The sequence below is a fragment of the Poecilia mexicana genome, unplaced genomic scaffold (genome assembly GCF_051168715.1).
Source record: "Poecilia mexicana isolate PSO_F unplaced genomic scaffold, ASM5116871v1 scaffold_14, whole genome shotgun sequence".
Classification (NCBI taxonomy): domain Eukaryota; kingdom Metazoa; phylum Chordata; class Actinopteri; order Cyprinodontiformes; family Poeciliidae; genus Poecilia; species Poecilia mexicana.
In genome coordinates this window covers 8,103,334-8,130,201 of record NW_028263383.1, presented here as the reverse complement: position 1 = coordinate 8,130,201, position 26,868 = coordinate 8,103,334, and the positions used below count along the sequence as shown (strand labels likewise).

The following is a 26,868-nucleotide window of genomic DNA, read 5'->3' as shown; positions in this document are numbered from 1 at the left end:
TTGTGTTATAGAGGACAATCTGTTTAAGCCGGCTGCGAGAGAGGTGTGTCCAGAAGCTACAACCTTTTTCAGTTAATGTAACAGTCAGCGGAGTGGCCCTGCAACTACTTCGTTTTAAAAACCGCTCCCGTTAACGGTAGCCCTCTCTCTTTCAACAACGTGAACTTGTTACAGTCTGGATACATTTTAGAGACTCGGCGTGAGTCCCAAGGTCATTATTTTAGACACCAAAGAAACGTCCGAAGCTCCCTAATTTCTAGAATCATGACCATTAATTTTACTTTAATCAGAAGTAGTAACTCAAGAACTGACTCAATTAATTTAACTGTCCACAACTCTAATTAGAATTTATAATACATTTATTAGCAAGCTTTTGCAGGGGGAAAATAGGCATACAGTTTCTTTTAATGATGGAATTAACATTTTAATATAAGAGATAAAAAATCACACATAACTTTCCTAACCTATATCTCTATACTGTGTCATTAGAATGGAGAAGCGAAGCTTTGGGATGCAATTCCTCTCATACCCAGATGTTGAAATGATCTCAGCAGCAGAAAGCTTTATATCCTTGAGTCCTGTCCTGGTGTGGCAAGATCCTTTTTAGAACAGAACAAGGTTGAGCTGCTGACTGTCCTCTGTGGATTCAGTTCCTTGACACTCCGTGATCTCCGTGTTCTCCAAGTCTGCTGCAGCCCGGTTGTGATGCTCGGGTTGAGCGTAGGACAGCTGTCTAATCAGAAACCCGGGGTGTGGGCTAACGGATCTCGTTCCTTTCTAAGCAGTGCGATGTTCTCCATCTCCCCAGGGTTTCAGGGCTCCGTTGATTCTGCATCTTCGTGTGGCTGTCGACTCGAACACTGAGGAACAAAGAACGCCTGGTTCCGCTTTCTCATAATTTTTATACTCTCTGGCTTTTCTATTTAAAGAGTGAGCGGTTATCGTATCATCCGATTCAGTGGAAAACAGGGGTGGTTTCCTCTAATCACCAGATTCTGTGACAACAGTTGACCTTATCTCACAGTTGACATCATTGCATCCTTTCCTGTTTATCCCGCAGCCTCTCACCCCTCCATCCATGGGTTCATGACACAGCATAAGGGATTAAAGTTCAGCTCTTGTAACTCAATTCCTTTCTGCAGCAATTGAATTATGCTCAGCCATCTGTTAAATCATCTCTTTCTAAATCAGATTATATTCATTGCATCGGCACCAATATCGGTACTGGATAATATTAGCCATTTTTTAACATATTGGAATCGGTGCGATAAATAAAACTGCCGATTTTTTTTTTCTGTTTTGGTTGATTTTTTTTTTTGCCAAAAGTGTCGAAACTGGAGTGAAATATATATCAGTAGATATTGGTTATCAGCCATTACAGCATTATTATTGGATATCGATTATCCACATTTTTCTATCATTGCATCCCTAATAAAAACATCAATGCAAATATCAATAAAAAAAGAAAGTAATTGCATTTTAAATTCCTGAATGTCTTTCCAGATGGTTTAGATTTGTCAGAGTGGTTGATAAAGTATTTATAAGTTATAAAGTATTATTAGAATCATTCATTTCATGAATCCACTGAGAAAAAGTTGTCCAAACCCCATGATGATGAGACATAGAAAAAAAGACAGCGAGGCCGCGGCAGACCCGGAGACCCTGGCAGTGAACTGACATGTGCCAACGTTGCCGACCCGGTCCACAACCAGCAGCTGCATTACAGGCGCACAGCAGGAGGCGACGTAGGACACCAGCGTTACGTTCTCGTTCCCGGCCTCCAGGCTGGTGTTGAAGACGCCGGTGCCCTGTATGAGGCTGACGCGTTCGACGCCCGCCCCGCTGTCGCCGTCAGTCACTCTGACGGAGGCGACCCAAGCGGACAGGCTGCAGTTCTCGACACAGCCAGACTGCATGCTGAGAAGCTGACACGCTGGTTGGGTGAAATCATTTAACTGTGGAGAAAACAAGATGATTTGATTACATTTTTGATAATATATGAGCTAATAACTGCAAAAAGGGTTCAGTAGTTATAACAGTCTGTACATGCGTAGGGATGGGTGACACCAATGCAGCCATTATATGCAAAGTTTCCACTTTTCTTGTGAGCTGTAATGGAAATTTGCATTTCAGACCAACTCAATCTGCAGAAAGTTTAAATAGAGTCATTAACAGAGAACCTGTAAACATTTGATTGCTGAATATATTTACCCATCTCTCCTTTTAGCAACTATGTTTCAATGGCATTGGTTATAATTTTGAACATTAGTTGCATTAAATGCATCAAGAAAAGCATCGCATTGTTTATTTGTTGAACTGTGATAGAACCAGCGTTGGTCCGAGAACCGGTTTGAATATTTTAAAGAACTGCTTGAAGGACTTAATTGTGGCTTTATTACCGAGTTTACTACAGAGAATCGCAGCACAATGTAGTTGGTGTCACTTCCGTCCGGCGTCTCGGCCACGATGGTGAGGATGACGTCGGATCCGGACGGGATGCTCAGCGGAGCCAGCAGGGTCACCGTGCCATTAGTGCTGTTCCCACTTTCCACCAATAAAACGGTCGGAAACGTCGAGTCAAGATTCCTCGAGTTGGTGGCTCGGATGGTTATGTTTTCATCGCCTCTACTTGAAGCCACAGTGAAGGGCACAGAGGTCATGGTTCCTGCAGTCAAGATGCTGTCTGAGTTGGCCTGAAGAAAAGAGTTTAAATGTTAACCTTTCATTGGTTATCAGGTTTTTGGTCTCGAGTTTTATGCCACACTTTCACTCACTGTAAGAGTCAGATTAGAAGCTCTGAAGTTGGTGGGCGACTGTCTCTGAAAGTCAGTAGCAGAACCTTGAACTCTCCCCTTCACTCTCACTACAAACTCCACCGTCGGCATCACATCAACCTGGACTAAAAAGTTCCCGCTGCCCTGCGACACAACTCCCAACGTCTCCTCCGACCCCTTCGTCGATTCCACCAGAGCAACTTCTGTCACAGCAGCAGAGTCACTTCCTGATAAAGTCACCAACAAAGTGCCACTGGCGCCTTTAAAGAACAAAACAGAGAGTGATTACTGCTGAGCTAATCACGGTTAAAGTTTAGATTAGCAGGAGTCTACCTGCTTTGGGTCGCGTGTCGAGAGCATCGAATCCACCGAAAGGACCCTGAGACGGCTCGACAAAGTCAAACAGGAAGTCAACAGAGCTCTCACCTGCAAATACAAAAATCTAATAAGCATTTTATTGCTTCTGAATAACTAAAAATGTAGCAAATCTAATAGATGAGTTAAAGTTAAACATGAGTTAAGCATGAATGTGTAAATCCAGACTGAGTTTTTGTAATAAGTGTGATTAAAAGTGTTTCTCTGTCAGTTTTGGTCAGTTTTTTCTGCTGAAACAGACTAATGTAAAGTCACACAACAATTTAAGTGAAGGAGCAAAAGGAATATTGTAAGCAGTGAAAGAAATAGAAATGTTTTAAAAATGTTTTACAATGTAACAATCTCTCTTTGTGGCAGAACGTCCAGCAATGGCACGTTCTGTCCGTTGCTGTTTCATTGTTTTTTGCAGAATCACTTTTCTTCCTTTAGCTTTAGTTTTTAAAACGTAACTTTTAGGTCACAAATACGTATTTTACCAGAGATGTGTTACTCTATTTTACTCCTGTTTACTTAAATGACATGCTTATACAATGTCAGGTGTAACACAGGTACATAAACTGAGTAAAATACATTTTTAAATTGCTGTTGACTAATTTTATTATAAAAAGGAAATGTAAATGTAGATTCCACACATTGCATTTGTTACAGTATCAGAATTGTGGATATTCGTTGCAGAAAAGAAAAATACTTAAGACATACACATGATAGTGATAGTGGCTGAGAACAAAACTAACATTTGGGTTTTCTTCTGTTAAGTACAGAATTTTATTTTGAAGAAAAATCATCAATTTTGATTAAAAAAAACTCCTAAAATAAAAAGGAAAATGGCTTAAAATGGAAAACAAATGTCTGTGCCTCATCTCTACTGACTAGTAGAAAGATTTCAAAGTGATTATGAGTAAATAGGTCAGATGATCTGGAAGCTATTGAAGAAAACATTATATTATTTAATATTAAAATTATTGAAAATATTGTATATGACTTTAAAATTTAATAGATGATATTGTGTCTCATGTAAAAGCATGAATTAGCACTGACAATTAGTTAGTTGGTTACAGTTCAAGGCATTTATTAACATTTCTTTGACAGGAATATTTGGTTCGGGAATTTGTCGACAGTCCCTAAGTGAACCTTCGGGCGCTGCGGCCGGGAGCGATAGAGAACCGCTGACCGACATTAGCATTCATAAATCGGATCAACCTTGAGCTAAACGCCGCTTACTCCGCTGAGCTCGAATATCGAATATTCAACTTGAAACTAACTTCACTGCGGTGCCTAAATAAGAGCAGGTGCTAAGTTAGCGTAAATGCTAAAGTGGTCGCTAACGTGTGGAAATCTCACCAACGACCCTCAGGGTGTAGGGGTTGTTTGACACCATTCTTACTGCCCATTGTCCAACTTGCTTTAGTAATCGCACCGTTATGAAGTTTCCCACAGTCTCTGAAGAAGTGATCAATGAGCCTGTGGAGTCGGTGCTTTGCTGAGTTACACCTGAGAAAAAAAAAGTAATCAGCATACTTTAAGTAAATGTTGCAACACGAGTTACCTTTCTAATCCTAAGTATTATAAATATTTTTTTGCAAACTGTATATTTTAAAAACCGAAACAAATCGATGTGTTGGCTCAAATTTAACAGAGCGGTGGTGTCACCTGTCGGGCTTGTGAGAGTGAAAGTGAGGGATCTGCCGGTGATGTAAACTGTCGGGTTTGTAACAGTTTCGTCAACAATAAAGGTGAAACTGTCGGTTTGTCCCGGGTTCCTGGACGCCTGCAGAAGGGTCACCTGACGGATCGCAGTAAGAGGTTACACCAGGAGGCTTTTACACAAACACAGTTAGATCTGGGCTGACATTACCAATGAGGACCTGACAGACTGGACTATGGTTGCTGCAGCAACAGGAAGTTCGGCCTTCGTCACTTCGATGGCCTGACCGCCCGACGCCTGAGCCAGGTCTCTGTACAGCTGAGCGTCAGACTCTGAGATTGCTCTGGTCTGCAGTAGGTTGCTGTTTCTTCTCCTGCGGCGATTAGTAACAACGGAGTCTGTAATCATAAAGTTGACCTGAAATAAGAAAACAAATATTTAAATTAAACAGAGTTTACCCTGGGGAAGAAAAAAAACAAAACAATGTTATTCGACACAAGAAATGAAAAAATTTCTGCACATGAAGTGGATCATCTAAAATAGTCTTCATGTACCTTTGACTCTAATTTTATTTTTTTTGCACTTTTTGAGTTACCAAGCTCAGTGTATGTTGTTAGGATTTTGTGTGATTGATCAAAACAAAGCAGTGCACAACTGGAAAGGAAGAAAATCATGTTTTACAAAAATCTTAACTGGAAAAGTCAGTAATTCAGAAAACCCATGAAGAACCACTTTTCACTGCAGTTACAGCTGCATGTATGTTGATGTTGCACCTCTGGGGATTGAACTGAGCCTCTCCCACAGCATGATGGTGCCACAACCATGCATGACCATGAGCATGCATGTTAGTTTTCCTCCAATCAGGTTTTACATATTGGCAAAAGTATTTCAGCTTTGACCAGTATTACACATGTTTACTGTATGGCTTGCAACAAACTAAAAATTTCTTCTTAACACTCTTTCCAAAAAGTAATTTGACTTGTCAAAATCATTTTAAACAAACCTGCTTTAACATTTCAACTATGTGTGTCTCTTTGTTATTAAGACACTTTAAGTTCTCTGAAAAACATCAAAGGTTTTCACAGAATCACCAGATTTAAACTACACTGGTCTACCATTTCATTTCATTTTGATGCATCAGAGTAAAGGGGGAGAATACAAACACAAAAGTTTCTGTGACAAAATGTAAAAAACTTTGAGATATATCCTCTGTGCAATGCTCTATAGAAATGTGCACTGTAGTTAGCATGCAAACACTTACCACTGTCTGGGTCCGCTCTATGAGAGCAATCACTGTGTTCTTCAAATCTTTGTCTTTAGCAGGAGCATCCGTGAAGAGAAAGATCTCGGAGTTGAATGGAGCACTAGTTAACGCCAGCTGTAAGACGATGCATAGAGTAAAGATCAGTTTCAGTAAAAACTGAGGTTTTAAAGACAGTCGAACAGAGAAAGCATTACCTGCAGCCCTGAAAGACTCATTTCCTCAACATCTCCTCCACCAGTAGTTGTTAGATGGTTCACAATATCCTTGAAAAGTGTTGCATCCGTTGTACGAATTATTGGCCCAAATCCTTGGCAAACAAAACAAATCAGTTTTTAGTTTTCTTCCTTCTCAGACAGAAAATGTGTCTAAATATGGAGAAGCTAAAGCCGTACCTGGATCGTTGAATGGGACGAGGATGTAAACGGACGGTTCGTTCTCTGTTCCCACCTCAATGTTGATGATGGTGGACGTGACGGTCTTCACCACCTCAATATCGTCACTCATGCTCTTTGACGTGTCAGTGACAAAACAAAGAGCTTTGCTGGATCCTCTAGAGATCCCCACCATCCTAAAATTTCCAGAAGAGATGGAACAAAATGAAGCAAGATATAAAAACCCATTGCTGTGTGCAGCCAGTGCACTCACTAATCAGCCGTGTAAATGTCCGTTCCATGTTTTATTTATGCCGATTGTAGGTTGTTACTCATAGTACCCAGTAGGGGCGCTGTAGTATGGTTCATGTTGAGTTAGTGTCTTCATTTAAACTGTAAAATAAGAGGAAGTGTCGCTAGCATGGTTGCTAGCCTCCTGTCAGTCAGCACTTTGGGCTGAAATCTTAATGACTCTGGACTAAAGCACACATTCTTCAGAACAGGCTAAAGGCTAAAACTGAAAACTTGTCTGAATTTATTACTTATCTTAAAAAACAAAACAAAATTTATTCAGAGACTTACTGTAAATGACAAATGACTTGTCTGCATTAATGTGATACTGAGATCTGGACTGCGGCACATATGCCAGGTCTGGTTCAAAGGCAGCGGTACTGATGCGCAAGATGTCTCGTAAGTGAGAGTCCGTTATTTAAGTTCACAACCGAGAATGTCTTCTCACACAAATACGTCGACTAGGGTTGCAACCCGTCCCGTAAAATACGGAACCGTCCCGTATTTGACTGTTAAATGTTGCGTCTCGTATTGAACCGAAACGAGACACGATTTGTTCCGTATTCTACAAATGTGTATGTGTAATAACAAAAGAAAAAATGGTCCCTGAGTAAATTATATAGTAGGCTACCCCAGTCATTGTTTCATTCACGGTGTTACGATATTGCGTCCAACTGCCCCCTCCCCTATGAGACTAGGACGACGCGTCCCTTATTTTGATTTCTGACAGGTGGCAACCCTAACGTCGACCCAAACAAGCTTAGCATTTTCTTACCAAACCGAATCTCTCGAAACCTGTCCTTCAGCTGTCGGTAAAAGTTGACGAGAGAAAGCTGCTGGTACCGACCGCGGATCTCTGCGTCACTCTGCAGCTCAATGAGCTCCAGCTGCAAATGGTCTGAGTCACACGGGCTGCTGCCTTCTAGTGGGTAAATGAGGAACCGCATTTAGTGTGTAAGCTACACCCTATGCAGGTAACAGTGCTGCTGCCCTCTAGTGGGTAAATGAGGAACCGCACTTAGTGTGTAAGCTACACCCTATGCAGGTAACAGTACTGCTGCCCTCTAGTGGGTAAATGAGGAACAGCTCTTAGTGTGTAAGGTGCGCCCTATGCAGGTAACAGTACTGCTGCCCTCTAGTGGGTAAATGAGGAACAGCATTTAGTGTGTAAGCTACACCCTATGCAGGTAACAGTGCTGCTGCCCTCTAGTGGGTAAATGAGGAACCGCACTTAGTGTGTAAGCTACACCCTATGCAGGTAACAGTACTGCTGCCCTCTAGTGGGTAAATGAGGAACAGCTCTTAGTGTGTAAGGTGCGCCCTATGCAGGTAACAGTACTGCTGCCCTCTAGTGGGTAAATGAGGAACAGCACTTAGTGTGTAAGGTCCGCCCTATGCAGGTAACAGTACTGCTGCCCTCTAGTGGGTAAATGAGGAACAGCTCTTAGTGTGTAAGGTGCGCCCTATGCAGGTAACAGTACTGCTGCCCTCTAGTGGGTAAATGAGGAACAGCACTTAGTGTGTAAGGTCCGCCCTATGCAGGTAACAGTACTGCTGCCCTCTAGTGGGTAAATGAGGAACAGCACTTAGTGTGTAAGGTCCGCCCTATGCAGGTAACAGTACTGCTGCCCTCTAGTGGGTAAATGAGGAACAGCACTTAGTGTGTAAGGTCCGCCCTATGCAGGTAACAGTACTGCTGCCCTCTAGTGGGTAAATGAGGAACAGCACTTAGTGTGTAAGGTCCGCCCTATGCAGGTAACAGTACTGCTGCCCTCTAGTGGGTAAATGAGGAACAGCACTTAGTGTGTAAGGTCCGCCCTATGTAGGTAACAGTACTGCTGCCCAATGAATTAATTCGACTTGCGGGCCAGACGTGATTATGACAGAGGCTGCGGGCCGCATTTGGCCCCCGGGCCAGACTTTGGACATGTCTGGGCTAAAGGCAGCACAGCACGGACTTTACCGCCATAAACTTTGCAGCCCTTGGACAGCGGATCGAGGTACATGTTTAGAGCTCTATAAGTCTGTGAAGTTAGCGTTATTATTATAACGTATTCATGTTTTGTGTCTAACAAAAGCACTTAAGGAAATGCATTTTATTTTACTTTAGTTTTCACGGTGTATTTGAAGCACGGTGTATTCAGTGCACTTCAACAACTTGGTTTCGAAATAAGTAAGCTCTCCGTGTTTTCTTGGGTCTGAGGGACTGCTACAAGCCGTGACTGATTAGTTTTTCAAGAACAACTACTAAAACACGACTTAATCAGTTAATAAACAGCTTTTTCCCCCATTTCATATGGTTTCTGAACTGTTCGTGCTTTGCTAGAGCAGGGGAGCAACACGTTGATCGCGGAAGGTTTTGAGCCAATCTCGGCATTAGGTGACAAACTGAACGCCGCCATGACGTTGAGACCAGCATGTCCTCCTCTGACTCCTTATCAAAACGCTCGTAACTTTATTAAAGAACAAACAGGTCATGATGCTAGGCTACTGATTATCCCTCTGTCTGGACACAGGATCAATATAACCAGTTTAAAAGCTAAAATGAATTGTTATATGCCAGACATGGAAAACTGGGATGTACTCTATGCCATGATGTTCAGGATTTAGGTCTCATGGCATCTCATGGTGTCAACATTGCAGCCAGTGGGCTGAGGGAATCATGGCTCCATTGTGTAGCAATTCAAGAGCTACCCAGCTTTTATCGCTTCGCAAAAAAATTCATCAGCACAGAAACTCCAAAGCACACAAAGAAGCATAGTACCCCCAAGAATTTAAAACTTCTTTAACCCCTCTGTATAATTTAACCAAATGTACTGTAGGAAGGGGAGGTCTCCAGCTGCCAGTCGGATGTCCTCTAGAAGCTGGCTGGTTGCAGCTACTGCCAGGTTTGCGGCTTGCGTGTGGAGATGTCCGTGGCTGGACTGGAAGGAATCCTTGTTAATCCCACCGGTTGGCTCGATCTTACTGGTTTGATCGACTGATCCTCCATGACTGCACTTTCCTTTGATTAAACAAAAGTTTGAGTACTTTTACACAGTTGGGTTTGTTTTACAGGCATCACAAATAAATAAATAAATAAATTGAACATTTGCATTAGTGTAAAGATACTTTTTGGCATTACAGTAACCAAACCCATGTCTGTTTTTGTATGTTTCCACTGGTATTCTGACTATCTTGAGTCTTTATCAGAAGGTCTCCTGCCCTCTAACCTTTAGCTCCACGTAAAAACAACTTTCTGTTAGAAGAAGTATGTTGGTGAAATTAAGAGATTTTAAAGTCCACTGGAGATTGTATCTTTTAATGTATGTCACAAATAAAATGGCTGATTTAAGCATCATGTCAGAAAATAGAAGCCATAAACTGCAAAACAGCTGAAACACTGAGTGCCTTTAAATCTAGACTAAAATCCACATGTTTAGAATTGCATTTGAAACATCGGAGGGCTAAAAGCACAACTGGTCGGTGTTGGAAAACCCATCTGGTTTTTTTTTTACCAGGTGGCTTGGTTGAGACAAAAGGTAGGAGCCCGAAGTAGCCAGAGGTCAGGATCTGTCCGGCGATGATGTCCTCCAGAATGTTGTTGGTGCAGTCATTGCCAACACAGCTGCGACAGGTGGCTCTGTTTTGATCTGATATGGAGTAAAACCACATATGGTTTCACTCCATTTCATACAAACTGCATTCTGCAGGGTCATCGGCTCATGCCATCTCTTTACCTGCGATGTTGCCAATGCTGGTTTCTGCTTTAATCAGGTTAGAGTTTGGGAGCGTGTTTCCCAGCTCCACCCAGTTGCTGTGACTGTAGAAATCCTTTAACATTGATAAGAAGAATTACCAGTCAATCCACAAAGATTTCAACCTTTTAAAAAAAAAGTAAAAGTGATGTTGAATACTTGCAAAGGATGCATGATCTCTCCCAGTTTCTCCCTTGCGGTCTCATAATTCCCCATCCTGTTGTCGGCTTTGACAGCAACCATTCCATCTGTGATGATCCTCCTTCCCTGAACGAACTCCTCCTCATCAAAGTGGAAGCTCGGTTTGAGGGCGTAGCGGATATCCACTCTGATATTCCTCAGCTTGATGGATGTGATGGCTTGACGGAAAGCCTTCGAGGACTGTGAGGCGCCGCAGGCAGCAGCAACGCCTTCTGCAGTGAAAGGCTGAGCCTGAAAACGCACATTCACACGTTACCAAAAGAGATCAGTTTCTAGAAAGAATAATGTAACGGGAGTGTATTCCTACTGGGTTGTTGAAGCTTGTTCCTTCAGTCTGGGCTAGAGAGCGGCATGCCTGCACAGTTGCATTGAGAATCGCTTGCTCTGTAATTTCCTGGTGATTTAAAGAATCTCCAGGCAAAATTTCAAATGCCTGAGCTCCGATGTGCAGCAGGAGGAAACAAAGCACAGCAAACACCGAGCGGATCATAGCTCCAATTTTCTGAAAAGAAACAAATATCTACAATTTAGATCTTCAGTCACTTTTAACACAACAAACTAGTCAGTTTTAATCTTTTTAAAAGCTCAACAACAATAGTTCAAACATACAAATTCAGAAACATTTCAATTAAAAAATTGGTGCATCTTTTTCAATTTATTCAGGCTCACATCAGTATATATCTTCAGTGTCATTTAGTTAAATGCCCCTAAGCAAGTTGAAATGTTTTGTCATTACGTAAATTGTTAGGATAAATTTTTCTCAACCCGTTAATCAGATTAGAGTTTGGGATCGTGTTTCCCAGCTCCTCCCAGTGGCTGTGGAAATCCTTTAGCATTTCTGCTGAACACTTGCAAAGGATGCAAACCAGGAATGGTTTTTCATTCAGAGACTTGAGTTTTAATTTTCACTATAGTTGAAGTCTAAGCTGTTAAAAAAAAGCAAAATGTTGGGCTGTTTTATTCCGTCCAAAATCTGTTTGTCTTGTTAAAAATTAACCTGTCCACAAATTTAAGGGTGACCTAAACTGTCCCTTACAGATAAAATTAAATTGGTTTTGATCGTATTAACTGAAGAGAAAAACCCAACAGAGTCTCCTGCTCCAAATTTAAAACCTTCAAGCATGAACTTTGTCTCCCACATACTTACCAAGATTGTGAACACTTTCTATTCAGTTCCTTTGGTAACATCAAGCTCAGCTTTAAAAATCTAAGCAAAACAGTTTAAATCACTTTGAAAAGGCCATTTTGAAACCGTTAAAATATTTATTGGATGTGATGATTAAAAGCTTTACCAAACCATAAAATATTAATCTTGGAAAGTCAGAAATGCATCCCAATTCTAGCTTTCCATGATAAGAGTCTCCTTCATGTCGGATCCCTTTCATAGACATTAAAGGAAAAACCTACTCACCTTGCAACTGCTCAGCAAACTTGGCAGTGATTTTGTCAACACCGACCTTATAAGGGTCAGCTTCAGGGCGGAGTCACGCTGGACTTGTCCTGCTGTTTACTTCTAATCACACCATCATGCAAACGTCATGTCTGCACCTTGGGATTACTATTTTATACCGACATCGAAATTAAGTGTTGACATGAAATTTGCTGCTATAGTCAATAAGACTTATTCAGACACAAAGGTTTTTGATTTATGTTCTGTTAAGTAGGAGGGGAAAAATAGTGTAACGGCGTTCTTTACTTTCATTTTTAATCATTGTTCACGTTCTTTACTTTCATTTTTAATCATTGTTCAAACCACAGCTGTATTATTTACATTCTTCTCGTATTTTCATAGATGATTGATAGAGGGGTGGATATCAAATACTTCCTTTTTGCAGGCAGGCAGGCAGGTGCCAGACCTAAAGTTTAGTAAACACTCCCTTTTGTTACAGGATGCAAAAGCCACTGAGCAGGATTCCTTTATGTCCACTTTTGGTTTCTTAAGAGAACAACGTTCACTTTATTCAGATGTTGGAAAAATAAGTTAATGGAAGTTTAACCAGTAACTAAAAGAATAGCCAAACACTGCCCCTGCTGCTGCTGTACATAAGGAAATCTGAGGGTTAGAAATGTGGCTTTAAGAAGGCTTAGTAAAAGACATTAATTAAAAACATTTAATTTGAATTAATTAAATTAAAACCAAAAAATGGGAGTTTAGCATGAGAATCAGTAGGATCATTGCAGCGATATTTGAGTTGCATTTGCAATATGATGCACTTGTTCAGTCCATCTGGCGTTTTATCACAATATATAACAAAAAAACATTACGCATTAGTGTGACAGGAGTCAAAACTCTTTGGCAAGCTAAATATTAAATTTCATCATCTTGTAAAAATATGAATCTATTTGTCATGAGGCAAGGAAAACTTGAAACGACTGATCCGTTCACCTCCACATCCGACTTCTCCAGAAGTAAATCTACTTCTATAGTTTTTTTTTCCGCTTTAATGAAAATATTAACTGATTATTTTATTATAAATTACAGATTTTTTTCTGAATTGGAAAACAGGATCACGGAAATTCAGTGTCCCTTCATATCTGATATTAAAGACAAGATCACATTTCTCCTGCTTGGCAGGTTGAAACTTTCTAATTGAACTTGTCTGATCATCTAGGAATGCTTCTGGTCGTAAACACTGACCAAACCGGTTGGTTGGCAAGAAGACGGGTTTTTCTCTTCCGCTTCCATCGGCTGTCATGGTCTGCAGGTTGTGAAAAAAACAAGTGCAGACAGACAGACAGACAGACAGAGCTTCACTGGATATATTTAATAAACAAAAAGGGGAAAATTACAAGGAAAGTTGTAGGAACAAAAAGTGATGGACCACAGGCAGCGAGCCGAGCAATTTAACAGACATGACAGGAGAAGAAACCAGCAAAGAACAACAAAAACCAGTGGGATTAAATATGGAGGGAAGAGTGGGCAAAACCATTAGATACTGGTGATCAGATCAGGTGACTGGGAACAGCTGTGGAAGTGGCAGGATGAGGGAAAAGTGAATAATAGAGAAAAGACAAGAAGAAAATGATTGAAACAAACCAAAACCAAAACACTGTACAATATGAACACAGTGTGTTTGTGTCTGAGTCAGGGATCAAATATTTTCTAGCATGGATGAGATAATTACCTTTTTTTTCTTCTTTTTTCCTTTTTCATTTAAACAGTTTTGACCAATTTTCTAGGATTAAATGATTGACATTTTTCAGCTCTCCAAAAATCACCAGGTAAAAATGTATTGACAGTATTTTAGAGAAACTTAAACTTAACATCTTTAAGTTTAATTTTGATTAATTTATTTCAAACAGGATTTTAAAAACAACCAGTAGGACAGAGAAAACATGTGCATACTTAACCAAGAATAAATAATTTCTTTACTATCCTGTTTGAAAAGGAGTAGGAAGAAGTGAATATTTATTTAATCCTACTCTTATTTCAAGTTATTGAAATATATTACTTATTATATTGACTCAATAATTATCAACAATGTGTACAAACATGCAGTAAAAGATGAAACCTCGACCACAGATTGTTTTTATTTTATGTTTCTTTAATTATTAGTACTGAGCAGTTTGAGCACTGGGTGTTTGATATATTAAAAACATTTGATACATGTATGATTTCTGTACGTTTCAATGTCTAGCAGCCAAAACTGTATTTTCCAGATACACAGTTTGTTTTCTAGTGCAATCAAGTACATTCAGTTGTTGTCAGGTGCTGTATATCAAACTTAAAAGAATTTTGACTTTGCATTTGATGCCTTGAAATTGGTGTCTGTCTCTTTAAGAAAGTCCTAATATTTCTGACACTCTTTCTTCAGCATTTTCCACAGCAATGCTTCTCCATGATGCTGTTTCCAACCCCATGTCAGAAATCTCATCCTGTTTGACAGTCTGACCAAGACTGTCATGAAATTACTTTGAGCTAAAAGAGCCTGAGATATTCTCAATGCAAAGTTTATTACTGTGAACATATTTTCAAGGTTTCCTCCAGAAAACTTGCTAAGCCCAGTGGTTGGGTGCCAGAGCAGTCATTCATCCAGCGGCCCGCCATGTTTTTGAGTTAAAGTTAACAGGAAATTATAAAATATTACTTGATAATTATGTTATTGAAAGATTGGAAGATTAATACCTGAACACCAACTATAAAGTTTTAAAAATGCAAACGTTTTAAAAAGACTTAAATAAATAATCAATGCTAAGTCTGGTGGGCACACAAGTAAAGCCTGGTGACCCGCCAGACTTATAATATACCAGGGGAAACCCTGACCTTTTAAAGTGTGTGCAGGAAGGTCAGGTTTCAGTGTTTCTTATACATAAAGTTTATTCTATTTTTACAGAAGGTTTTCTAATTGGATGTGCAGTTGAATTGTTTTGTACGTAAGAATTTCAAAAAAAAAAAAAAAAAAAAAAAAAGCAACAACAATAAAAAACAAAAAACTGTAACGCTCAACTTTAAGTTCAGACGAAAACACCTTGATGTATTTCCATATCGGTGCCACCTTCAGGCATGACATAGATGCTGTTTTGTGTAAGAATAATTGGTTTTGAAATCAAAAACTTAATTTTCTGTTCAATTCTGTGAAAAGGCAAAAAAAGCTGACATTTAGTTAGGATCCGATTTTCCAACCTGGTTCATAAGTTGGAAAATTTAGACGATCACAGTCCGGGGCTACAGGGAAACTTTCAGGAATGTGAAGACAAAGAAAAGTAAAACTGAGTAATCCACTCTTGAGGACCAAGATGCAGCAGAGTAACTGCAGATTTCCACGTTTCCTACTTGATCCACAGCCACCAGCTGCATTTTAGACGAGCAGCAGGAAGCCACATAAGTCACCAGCGTTGAGTTATCAGCTGCTTTGGTGATGTTCAACGAGCCGCTGCCTTCTCTGAGACTGACGCTGTCCACACCCGTCCCGTTAACGCCGTCGCTCACCTGGACGGAGACCTCCCACATGAACTGGTCGCATTTTTTAGAGCATCTGTTCTGTGGGCTAAGTTGTTTACACACTGGTGGAGTGAAATCAGTCACCTGTAAAAGAGTGACAATGAAAATATCAATATTTACCCTCAAAAATGTGGCAGTGTTTGGGCCATGCTAGTTAAATAATACAAAAATACAACATTATGAGAATAAGATAGACTTGTCAATGTGTAAGAAACCAAAACAAAATGTAAAAAGTAGCAACTCTAGAAGGCAGTGAAAGTAATAAGTATATTTAAATGAATATAAAAAAACATAGAAGAAACAAACAATCAGGATTTTAAGAAAATAATGATCAGTTTGGATGATGTAATGTTAATAATATTACAACTTTATTCTCAAATTACAGACTTTATTCTTGCACAACTTAATTCTCATAACATTGTGACTTTATTCTAGTAATAGTATGACTTTGTTTAAATGTTTTTCTCACATTATTTTGAGTTTATTGTTGTACATTATTCTAATAGTATTATGACTTTATTATTGCAATATTGACTTTATTCTCATATTATGGCTGTTCTAGTAGTACTTTACTCTCGTTATACTATGACTTTATTCTATAAATATGATGTTGTTCTTGTATTATTTAGACTTTATTCTTGTACAACTTCATTCTATTTGTACTGTGACTTTTTTCTCACAACATTGACTTTATTCTCATACTAGTACGACTTTATTCTAGTAATAGTATGACTTTATTCTAGTAATAGTATGACTTTATTCTAGTAATAGTATGACTTTATTCTAGTAATAGTATGACTTTATTCTAGTAATAGTTTGACTTTATTCTCAAAACATTATGACGTTTTTCTTGTACATTTTTATTCTCATAATTTTATGACTTTATTGTAATTTTTATTGATTTTTTGTTAGCATGGCCCTAATTCTTCATCATACAATGATGTCTTAAAATGTATGAAGAACAAAATGACGTGTTACTTTTGGCAGGACGGTTAGATGCAGCACGGCATAGTTGCTGTCTGCTCCTCCAGGAGCCACGGCCTCAACGGTCAGCGTGACGACGGTACCGGACGGCGTATCGGCAGGAGCTGTGATGTTCACTGTCCCGTTGGCGCTGCCTCCAGCACTCAGCACTAAATTAGTTGGGTAAAACAGCGTAAGGTCTTGATCATTGGCGGCTTGAATGGTGAAGCGTCCTCCTTCGCCGGTTGTCATCACAGAGAAATGAACTGATTTTAGTGTTCCTGGCTCCACCACGATGTCTAACTCATCCTAAAAAAAATATACAACGAGCGCATTTGAGACACAAGAACAGAGATACTGGTTTATTTTACATATTTAAAGGTTTTGCTTTTTATTTGCATCACTTACAGCAGTGACAGTGAGACCAGAGGCTCTCAGGCTGGTGGCCGACTGTCTCTGGAAGATCCCTGAAGAAGCTCTGGAGACGCCGTTGTTGTTCTGGCCCTTCACAAGCACAACAAACTCAACCGATGGGATCCTGTCGAAGCGGACGATATATTCTCCTCCACCCTGGGCCTCCACGGTGCCGTTAACCTGACCAGAACCCGACGATTCAACCAGCATGACCTCTGTCACCGTGGCAGAGTCGCTTCCAAACAGAGTCACCAGCAGACTGGCATTTTGTCCTTCAAAGACAAAAAAAGAAACGTTTTTTTATCCAAAGCCGGTTAATTTTCAATAGATCCAAACTGTGTTTTCATTACCAGCTGTGGGTCGATTGTCAATTACATCAAATCCTCCAAACGGACCATCGGAATCCACAATGAAGTCAAACAGGAAGTCAATGGAGCTCTCTCCTGTAAACGCAGAAAAATACCATGAATTAAGTTATCTGACCTTTTTATTTAACCACTTTTTCAGTCATTCTGTAACATTTAACAGTTAAAATCAGAGTCTTACCTACAACTTTCAGACTGTAGGAATTTTTTGACACTATTCTTATTTCCCAAACTCCAGCTACCGTCAGCAGCTTCACAGTGTGGAGGTTTCCCACCGTCTGGGATGAAATGATTGAAGATCCTGACGTATTAACATTATTTTGAACCACACCTAGACAAGGAAATTATAGAAACCGGTTAAAAAAAGCAATTGAAGTTGGTACAACTTATGAAACGTTTTGATGCTGACCTGAGGGATTGATGAGCGTAAACTCAACATTACTTCCAGTGATGTAAATTGTCAAATTTCTCACTGACTCATCAACTGAAAAGGCAAAATTTTCAGTTTTTCCAGGGTTCCTGGAAGCTTGCAGAAGGGTTACCTGAAAAATTGAAGATAACTCGGCAGGTGAAATCTTTAAAAGTAAAAAACAATTTGATTTTAATTTGTTTACCTACCAGAGAGGAGCTGGTGGACTCGGTTAGGATGTTGATGGCCTCCAGCAGATTACTTTTGGAGACTTCGACAGCCTGACCTCCTGAGGTCTGAGCCAGGTCTTTGTACAGCTGATCGTCTGCTCTCGACATCCGATAGCTTTGTTGCTGGTTGCCCTCTGCTGGCTGACGGATCCCGAGAACATTAGTTATCATGAAGTTCACCTGAAACAAAATGAGGAACCATTAAACCTGGAAATATTGAGACTTTTTACAAACCAAAATGTAATAAAGCTGAAGTTGGTTTCCGATTCGGGAAATGGGCGATTCCACCAAATATTTTGCTACATTTGGCATCTTTAATCTACTCGAGCTAAAATACTACAACACCTAGAGTCTTGAAACCTGGACTAGATTATTGTCAACTAACAGCAGAATATTTAAAACCCAGTTTGTGATTTGTGAAACCTTTATTTGAATTGTGAAACTTCAATAAAGGTCAATTTCAGTCCTCTTTTTGCATCTGAACCACATAAGTACTGAACTCTTCCTTCTCTGAAATTTCCATTATTTTGCTGTTATATCCAGTTTTGCCTTTTTGCTTTCTCTCATAAAAGATGCTGAAGGGAGTGAAATATTTGGTGAAATTGCCCTTTACTGAAGTGTCACAAAGATGTTTATAAGAACATTGAATCTGTTTAGTGACAGTGATAATTGGGCCAATGCTATCTTCTTTTTATATCATTCAGATTGATTATTTTTACTGGATCAACAGAATTTAAGTTGCTTCTGCAGAATTACTCACCACAGATTTGGTCTGCTCAATGAGTGCAATCACTGGGTTTCTCAGGTGTTTGTCTTTGGCCGGAGCGTCGGTAAAAATAAAGATCTCAGAATTGGGAGGCGCGCCAGTCAGAGCTAGCTGCATGAAGAAACAGAGGAATGCTTTAGTATTTGCTTTTCATATATTATCAATTTTGCAGCATCAAACAAAGCACCTGAAGTCCAGAAAGACTCAGTTCTGGAGTATCTCCACCTCCAGCTGCTCTCAGTGAGTTGATGTAGGCCTTAAAAATCTCTGGGTCGGTTGTCCGTATCAGTGGCCCAAAATCTGCACATTAATGAAAAACAAAGACATCTTCTGTGTTTTTATCCCCCAAAACTCTTAAATCTTAAACCAAAACTAAATAACTGAAAGCAGTGTTAGAGGGTATAATCTTTCACTGCTTTCCCCGGACTACTAGAGGTCCGCGGGCGCCCCTAGTGGTCGGCAAGGTACTGCATGTAAACAACCTTTTTGCCGTGACGTTACGTGATATCAAAACTGGTAAGAACAATGGGATAGGAATAACTAGAAAGAAAAGCTGAGGAATTTAGAAAACGTAACATAATTAAAAAATAATAATATATTATCTAGAATAAGATTTGGACATCAATAATTATTTTATTTAATTAAAAGTGATTAAATTATGTACAGTAGCTAAATATTATTGAATTGGTGGATAATTTTATTTGTAATGATGTGAAAGAGATTTTTGTTTCTGGCACACAACACTTAGTGTAAAGAACAACTTTTTTTATTATTATTTCCATGTGTTTGACATCACTGGAAATCCGCACCTTCAGAATCTGTAAATAACTCAAAAATAAATGTTCATGGCTTTATCGTGGTCAGTCACATTTTCCAAACAGCTTGGCTGAACAAAGAAAACGCTAATAAGTGCATAGAGAGACTAATATCTTAATTTCATTCAAGTTAATTGGTCCTCAGCCTGAAACGGTTTGAGAAACACTGATTGTACCTGGATCATTGAACGGAACCAGAACATAAACCGACGGCTCATCTGGTGTTCCCAGCTTCCTGTCTATTATGGAGGCTGTGACCTCCCTCACTGCAGCGATGTCATCCCCCATGCTTCCTGTTGTGTCGACCACAAAACACAGCGGTTTCCCTTTGGACAGCCCCATCATACTGAGGAATGACAAACAAAAATAGACAAAAATCAGTTTTATAAATTACACAATGGCATAATTTAACCCAGATCTACTGAATTTATTACTCAAAGAATGCTTTGTCCCCAGCTGCACTGCGAACGTCCTCCAGCAGCTCACTGGTTGCTGCTATCGCCATATTGGCTGCTTGAGAGTGAAGGTGTCCATGGCTGGAGTCCAGCGTATCTTTGTTGATTCCACCTTTTGGTTCTATTAAACTTGTACTATCAGGTACACCACCATGGCTGCATTTTCCTGTTTGTCATCATAGAAAGAGCACAAATGATTTAACCAGTGTACAACATGTATAATTACTGGGTTTAGAAATGTACAGGTACCCAAAAAAAGCACAAATATGAGGTTAAAAACAGTCCAGGCAGCAAAAGCTCCTGGAAAAATATTTTCAAAGTTTTGAGGAATGATCTTTCAATGTAGTATTTGAATTTTCATGCAATGTTAGATCTTGTTGCTATGAGAAAACTAAGCTTGCTTTTTTATGATAATATTTCGTTTTGGTGAATATTGTGCAGAAATTAGTGGTTCTTGTCTTCAACCAAATTACATCCATCAGCATCACAGTGCATTACATTAGCTAATAAATGCTAATTATAAAGCAAAATCACACATAGTTCACCTAAAAATTACAAATGGTCAGATGTCATTTTTGGAGCAATAATGCAGCTGATAACATTATCAGATTAATCAAATATAGTAATGATAATTTGGTTAAATTTGAGGGGTTTTTTAAAGGCACCAAATAATTATTGCAACCAAATATGTTTCTTCTAAGTTTAATAAATGAATAATTTTCTGTGTGTTTTCTCAAAGTTGGATGAAAACAATTTTAAGACCTGGTAAAAAATCAGATCAGACCAAATATAGTGCAGCACCATCACAGTGTAAAGTCAGAGAAATGACAAAAAGTGTCAGTTTAAAAAATCAACACATAAAAATATTTTTACCTGTAGGCTTGGCAAAAGGATTCAGACTGAAATATCCTGAAGTAAGTATGTTGTTTTTCAGAATGTCGCTCCGAATGTTGTTTCTGCAGTCATTTCCATTACAGCTGAGACAGGTTGCTCTGGTTTTAGCTGCAGATTCAGAGTGGAGCAGAAATAACAGATAAGTTTGAGCAGAAATTAATGCAAAATAAAATCTGCCTTTTGTTTGTTACTCTACCAAACACACCTAAAAGCCAGTATCATTATGCCTTTACCTGCTATGTTTCCAACACGGGCGTTCGCTTTGATCAAATTGGTGTTTGGGAATTTGTGGCCTATTTCCACCCAGTTACTGTGACTGTAGAAATCCTTAATTTTCAAAGAAACAAGAGACAAAATTACAACTTTCATCTCTGGTGTTGAATTAAATTCAGAAATACAGAATTAGTGCACAAACCACTTAGTAAAGCACTTTAAGATTTTGATTTTGTGATGCTTTCTTCCACAAGTGGGCAGCAGAACCAAATGTAGCATAAAACCTGTGAATATTTTAAATTACTGTCAGTGTGATTTGCTTGCTTTCTTTATACATGAACAGATGGACAATTTTAAAAATAAATAAAAACGTCCACAAATAGCAGAATTAATTGCTATGAATTTTAGGTGGGATGCAGGGAGATTTTCAAAGAAACAAAAGACAAAATTGCAGCCTTCAACTCTGATGATTAAATTTGGAAATACAGAATTTGTACACAAACCCTTCATTGAAAGCACTTTAAAATTTCCATTTTGTGACGCTTTCTTCCACAAGTGGGCAGCAGAACCAAATGTAATGTAAAAACTGTGAATTGTTTTAAATTATTCCAAGTAAAAACTCCACTAGTCAGTGTAGTTTGCTGACGTTCTGTCTTTATACAACAGCAGATGGACAAGTTAAATGTAAAAACATTCATTCAAAATAGCAGAATTAGTTGCTGTGATTTTTAGGTGGGATGCAGGCAGATTTTCAAAGGTACAAAAGACAAAATTGCAGCTTTAGTAATAATTATAATGTGAAACCCCTTATTATAAGTGCTTTAAAATTATTATGTTGTGACGCTTTCTTCCACAAGTGGACAGCAGAACCAAGAATAGCATAAAACCAGTGAATATTTTTAATTATTTGAAGTAAAACCTCTCCTACTCAGTGTAATTTGTACAACAGCAGATGGACAAGATTAAAAGTAAAAACTTTTGTTCAAACCAGCAGAATTAGTTGCCGTGACTTTTAATTGGAAACCATTCAGAAATACCTGTAAAGTGTGGAGAATCCTTCCGAGACTCGATGTTGCTGAAACAAAGTTCTGCTGCTTGTTGGAGGCCTTGACGACCGATAAACCATCTGTGACTATCTTCTTCCCTTCGTCCAGCTCCTCGTTGTCGCAGTGACGACGAGCGCTCAGGGCGTATTTAATGTCCGTCTGCCAGTTCTTCCTCTGAATCCGCTGAATGGTTTCGATGAAGCTTTTTAAGGATTTTGATGCTCCACAGGCAGCAGCAACAGATGAAGCAGTAAAAGGCTGAGGCTGCATAGACATAGACACTGTGTTTTATTAAAACAGAACCTGACTGGGTTGGAAATGGGGTAAAAAGACCTGGTGAATTTGTTTGGTTCTTACAGGAAAAGTGAAATCCCTGCCCTCAGACACAGCCAGGCTGCGGCACACCTGCACTGTGACATTTAGGGCGGCTCTCTCTGTGATGGCTTGGTGGCTCAGAGACTTTCCATTAAATATACCAAAACTATGAGCTCCAGTCTGCAGCAGCAGGAAACACAGCACAGACAAGCCAGACATCACAGCAAAAACTGCAGGGAAACACAAAGTTTGAAGTTTAACACCTTTATCGTCACAACAAGGAAACCTAACACAATTTATATCAAATATGTAATATTTGAGCTGGTTTTGGTGCTTTATGGTCTTTTTTTAAATTCTGAATTGTGATCAAGATTCAAGGACTGCTTTTAGCAGAAATATTATATTCTTCAGCTCTTTCATCATTGTGATCAGGTTTTTTAAACAATATTCAGCACTGTTTTTCTATTTACTTACTCATATTCCCATCAAAATGAAAACCTGTTTGTTTTAAGTGATTTTAAAGACACAAGTAGCTGAAAATAAAAAAAATATACAGGAGACTGGAAGAGCTGTTGTTGCATCTTTCTTCCCCTCTTTCTTCCTCTTTTTTCTACATCTAACTATACAGTAAATTTCAGCACAAAATTGAAATACCCTGAAGTAAAACAGGAAACATTATCCTTTGTCAAAATCTCGTAGAATTGTAACTTTTGATGAATTAGTCTTGAATATTAACAATTTCGTAAATGAACTTAAATTAGTAAAAAATTATGGTTTTTGTTAGGATTGCAGATTTTAACATTTTTCAAGAGCAAAAACAATGTTGAGGGCAAAATACAAAACGCTGTGCTGCAATTAAAGTATCTTTCTCATCTGGTTTCTCTTCATTATCGCTTGATTTTATTTAACAGCAGAATTAATTAAAACTTTTTATTTTAGCTTAAGTTTAAACATTATTCTTAAATTGTGAAACTTTTTTTTTAAATCAATAAGTGAGTAAAGAGAAGTAGGAAATAAATTAGTTTTTACCTGGGTTGTGGCAGATGTCCTGACAGTAATGAGTCTGAATCGTTGATGTCTAGAAATTTATGATGGATTTCTCCAGAAGGGTGGAGTCTCTCAGATAGAGGAGGTGACACATTGTTTGATCAGCACATAGAGTGACCTTTTTACGCAAACAAAAAGCGAAAAAAACGCCTGGAGAGCAATAAAACACATTTATAGCTGCTTGTTTCACTGTAACCTTCAGATTTATTTCCATGGAAGTTTCATAAAAAAATAATAAAAAAAAAAAACATCAGAAAAATCTCTTTCATATGTTTAAATTTCAATTTACAAAAAGTTAAAACTTAAACGTTCACGAATAAATTAGTGAACATTTAAAAAATACCTATTAAATGTACAGTTAAAATGTAATATTTTTATTCAGTCAATTGAAAAACTCAACTTTTTTCACTGTTTGATATCGAGTCAAACTAAACTTTTGCTGTTGGACTATTTTCATCAGTCAGCAGTTTATATACACATCAATATTCCCTGTTTTCATTAATCTAATCTAACCAGATTAGTTCATGTTTACAACATCAACCTGGTCTGCAGTGTTAGAATAATGACTTTTTGAACAGCATGAGTTTGTGTCAAACATTCCCACAGCTTTCTCACAGTCGTTTACTGAAATTTTACCTCATTTCTCTTGGTAGAAATGCTTTAACTAGGTCTGATTCGAATATAGTTTTGATCAGACACACACATTTTCAGATAAATGTAGTAACAAATGATTTGAGTTTTTGTCCATTTGGAGTTTCTGTTCCAGTTTTAACTTCCTGAATAATGTCTTAAGATGCCATTTAAGATGTCACGCATATATTGACGTCGTCTATTTTTTATCTGCAGCAAAAGAACGCCACAACAAGAGCCAGTCCCTATTTAGACTTTTAGAAGTCATCATTTGAAATTAATAATACAAAGAAACATCTAGAACTAACAATAAAATAAGACTTCAGTGCAGTCAGTTAAGTTGTGCTGATGTAAACACTGTTTTGGTAATTTTCTTTATGTATCTAATAATGTATCTTCCTTTTATTGCATTAAAAGGAAGACAAAGTGAGATGTTGCAATGATGTGCACAGTAATGTTAGTGTGATACAAAAAGGCAAACAGCCAAAAGGTCACAAAACCATAAATGAGAAACTACAGATTATAAAATAAGGAAGCAAGTTCAGTTTCCAGGCAGCAAATAACTAGAAATATGTGTAATCATTTCTTATTTCTACATATAAAATCATTTAAAAAAAAGCATAGCCACTCTGAGGAGCTGAGTAAGGACCAGGTTAATAGATGTGTATTAAAATTGTCTGATTTCACAAGTGAGCAACTATGAATCGGATTAAAATAGTAAACGAAAGAAGTTGTAGTTAAATGAGTTTTGATTTTGGTAATGATCTTAAAGCCAATACAAAATGTGTACCAATGTTACAGAATGGTGAAATTATCATATGGTATTGAGACATCAAGTGTTGCAAGAGTCTGAGATTTTCCAGGGAAACACGAATGCAACTGCATGACGTCATGTTTTCTAGAATATCGGGGATTTAAGATCAGGCCAAAAAAAACTTTGAAGAAAGGACAGAGGAAGCAGGAAATGTGCAGAGATGAGCCCAGATCAAGATAAACAAACATCCCTGTAGACAGAGAAGAGAACTGCAAGCTCTGCTCTATAAAAATTATTTAACCTTTTAACTCGCAGACTGTGACTCCAGAGTGGGCATGTTTTATCTGCTGTGGCTTAAACCTGAAGATCACAAAGAATTTAGTCAGTCCCATCTGCATCTACCTGTTTTAGAGGAAGGATCAGAGCTACTTTTATCCTATTTTGTTTTATTTACACACAGTTTAGTGACTGTTATATCAACTAAACTTTCCAAAAACAGAAGTACTGGTGTCGTAAATAAACTGTTTACTTTTTCTAATCACTTTTTTTTATCCCTGAGAGTAAATTTAAAACATACAAAGAAGGCATTATTTTATTTTAGGTGCAGATGTGGAATAAAATGAACAGTTTATTGTCAGAGTTGACACCTATTAAACACAGCACATAACACAGGAAAGACAAGAGAAAGTTAGATTCTTAATACTCGCGAGGAGAACAGACAGAGATGTGCTTTCAGTTACAAATCCCCTACTGCTCTGAAGCACATTTGCCTGCCCCTCTCTTTTTATTGTCTTTAGGATCCCTAATCACAGAGAGCGCTGTAACTCTAAGGGGAGGGGAAAAGACACTTCATCACACAGTCACAGCGCCAAGATTATAGCTAACTAACAACACAATCTATCTCGCACTAGCTTATCCAGTTCCTGACCCAGGATCAAGCAGGACAAGTTGTACATCTTCACGGCGATGGTTTTATAGCTATCTAAGAGGTCAAAGCAGGCCATTCTGAGAAGAGCTGCTGTCACTGCTCTTCTTCAGAGAGGCCTCCTCTGAGGAAGGAAGCAGAGTGATTAACAATACAGAAACATTCCTTAAAACATATGACTAAACTAAATAAGTAAGAATACATAAACTAAGAACATAATAAAGATTTAACAAATAGTTGATAATAATACAATTTACCTAACATTTATCCTCGTCAACCCAGCACCCAAAGAAGAACAACACTAAACGGCTGTAAAACGCAAATCAGTTGTGTTCCTGTTCATCAGGCTTAATCATTTCCTTGACTGAGACAAAGCCACACCTTGTACCTGTCATCAAGGTCAGGCAGCAGTGCATGCAATTGCAGCAACAGCCAAGTGATAACATGATTGTCATTACTTAGCTGGAAATCGACTCAGGTTTAAGCAACTACTGATGGGTGCAGACGCCAGTCGACCTGAACTTTCTCAGAGAGAAACGATTCAGGAGCCGAGGGAAGGTTAGGACTGCGTCTTCTGTGTTGTGGAAACATGAACTCTGACCTTAACTGAGCCATGTCAGGTCTAAGAGGGTTTAAATGTTATTTTCTGTAATCACTGGGTGACACACATTCTTGCACTGTAAAATATTTGAGCCGCATTCAGTTGTGTCAACCATCTTTTACCTCTTAAGTCAAATACATTTAGTGAGTTTTAGACTGAACCTACATGTGAGTTAATGAAAGATAAACTTACAGTAATAAGTTGTGTTTAGGTTTTATTCATTTTGTCAAACCTCTAAGAGTAAATAAACTTGAGTTTTTAGGGTACCACTTAAAAAACTGAAAGAAGAAGAAGACAGGTGTGGGAACTATTTCCCAGAATGCTTAGCGGGATGTTCTTACACTGATCTGACTCTTGTTATTAAGGTAAATGTTTATTTTATTGTAATTCTCAGTTTTCAAAACTTGAAGATAACATCCTGTTAAC

The 26,868-nt window shown here is 38.5% G+C and overlaps 2 protein-coding genes and 1 long non-coding RNA gene across 4 annotated transcripts; all 3 read right to left on the bottom strand.

Moving 5' to 3' along the window:
- Positions 1–341: 341 nt before the first annotated feature.
- Positions 342–12,078, bottom strand: LOC106910751 (von Willebrand factor A domain-containing protein 7-like). Of its 2 annotated transcripts, XM_014977442.2 has the most exons (17): positions 11,951–12,078; positions 11,806–11,865; positions 10,966–11,160; positions 10,617–10,889; positions 10,440–10,533; positions 10,218–10,352; positions 9,538–9,724; positions 6,451–6,626; positions 6,253–6,365; positions 6,056–6,172; positions 5,005–5,211; positions 4,800–4,932; positions 4,491–4,640; positions 3,108–3,200; positions 2,775–3,034; positions 2,400–2,693; positions 342–1,955 (listed from the first exon to the last, which is right to left on the bottom strand). In XM_014977442.2, the coding sequence occupies exons 3-17, from the start codon at positions 11,146–11,148 to the stop codon at positions 1,569–1,571; spliced, it is 2,802 nt and encodes a 933-aa protein (XP_014832928.2). In that variant the 5' UTR covers positions 11,149–11,160; positions 11,806–11,865; positions 11,951–12,078; the 3' UTR covers positions 342–1,568. The 2 variants fall into 2 exon arrangements, with proteins under 2 accessions (XP_014832928.2, XP_087868851.1); XM_088012725.1 differs by lacking the exon at positions 11,806–11,865 and having other exon boundaries at positions 11,951–12,047.
- Positions 12,079–13,408: 1,330 nt separating this feature from the next.
- Positions 13,409–23,715, bottom strand: LOC106910829 (von Willebrand factor A domain-containing protein 7-like). The gene is made up of 16 exons (XM_014977516.2): positions 23,515–23,715; positions 22,528–22,715; positions 22,162–22,434; positions 21,145–21,238; positions 20,891–21,019; positions 19,997–20,183; positions 19,739–19,908; positions 18,935–19,047; positions 18,742–18,858; positions 17,961–18,161; positions 17,752–17,884; positions 17,524–17,673; positions 17,328–17,420; positions 16,972–17,249; positions 16,579–16,872; positions 13,409–15,684 (listed from the first exon to the last, which is right to left on the bottom strand). Exons 2-16 carry the CDS (start codon positions 22,702–22,704, stop codon positions 15,325–15,327), a joined length of 2,769 nt encoding a protein of 922 aa, XP_014833002.2. The 5' UTR covers positions 22,705–22,715; positions 23,515–23,715; the 3' UTR covers positions 13,409–15,324.
- Positions 23,716–25,609: 1,894 nt separating this feature from the next.
- On the bottom strand, positions 25,610–26,420 carry LOC148155455 (uncharacterized). The gene is made up of 2 exons (XR_015765274.1): positions 26,099–26,420; positions 25,610–25,963 (listed from the first exon to the last, which is right to left on the bottom strand). It is a non-coding gene; the product is annotated as an uncharacterized LOC148155455 (long non-coding RNA).
- Positions 26,421–26,868: the final 448 nt, after the last annotated feature.